This window comes from Penaeus monodon, chromosome 21 (assembly GCF_015228065.2).
Source record: "Penaeus monodon isolate SGIC_2016 chromosome 21, NSTDA_Pmon_1, whole genome shotgun sequence".
NCBI lineage: Eukaryota > Metazoa > Arthropoda > Malacostraca > Decapoda > Penaeidae > Penaeus > Penaeus monodon.
In genome coordinates, this window is record NC_051406.1 from 19,250,179 (window position 1) to 19,251,133 (window position 955).

A 955-nucleotide genomic window follows, 5' to 3' on the forward strand; every position below is an offset into this window, starting at 1 on the left:
GACTACAGTTGTTGTTGTTTTTTTATCTCCTTCTAGGAATGGCAACATCCTGGCAGATTACAGATCCTTCAGCATAGGATCATCCGTCCTTGCCCTGTACTTCTCCACCACCTGGGCCATCGGCTGCGCTGCCCTCATCCGCTGGGAAGGCGAGGTGCCAAACCTGTATCCAATCTATGAGATACTCAACAGCTTCACGGTATGTTAAGTGGCACAATGAATGGAAAAATAGAAAAAGAGGACTATCAGGCTACTAGATTTTATTTTTACAACGAAGCGAGGGTACACCTGATGGTGATGAAAACTATTTGAAATACAAATAATGTTATTCGGACACGCGGCATTCATCCATTCATCACCTATCTTTCAAGTGCATTTTCGCTTTGATTGACAAAAAAAAATTAATGAAAGTGAGTATAGGAAGTGTTGAGACAAACATTAGAGTATGGAAGGGCGATTGTTATAGAAATAAGAGTAGAGAGCAGATAGGGAAAATGGGAGGGAACCATTAAGAATGACTAGGCAGAAGAGGAAGTATGGCGACAAATAAGTTTAAAGAAGGGAGAAGAGATATAATAAAGGTATATAATAAAACAAGTATAGATGAGTGCAAAAATGGACTGGCAAAATGAAGTGAAACAAAAGAAGAGAAACTTCATAATACAGGCAAGCAAGATGAAAAGAGAGTGTTAAATAAAAAAACAAAAAGGATAATGCTTCGCTCTTTCTACTTCCAGGGTTTGGTGCTCCTTCTCTGCATCGGCTTCGGATCGCGGCGGTTCAGGATGTCGCTTTCGGGACAATACAAAAAGAAGGTAAGGCCGATGAATAGGCTAATAAGATCTTGTTATGCCCCACATCATGCAATCTACCGTAGCTTTTATATTATCTAGTTTTAATTAGCTTATGTTATAAATTTGTTAAGCCACTAAGAGCGGAGATGAGTTAAAAATAA

The 955-nt window shown here is 39.2% G+C and overlaps 1 protein-coding gene across 1 annotated transcript in view; it reads left to right on the forward strand.

Annotated features, from left to right (window-relative positions):
- The window catches only part of LOC119586304 (adhesion G-protein coupled receptor D1-like), a gene marked incomplete at its 3' end in the record, with an annotated part of 16,586 nt that overhangs the window by 12,742 nt on the left and 2,889 nt on the right, over positions 1-955 (forward strand). Inside the window, 2 exon segments of the mRNA XM_037935010.1 lie at positions 37-199; positions 738-815. Coding sequence (XP_037790938.1) covers positions 37-199; positions 738-815 — 241 coding nt within the window.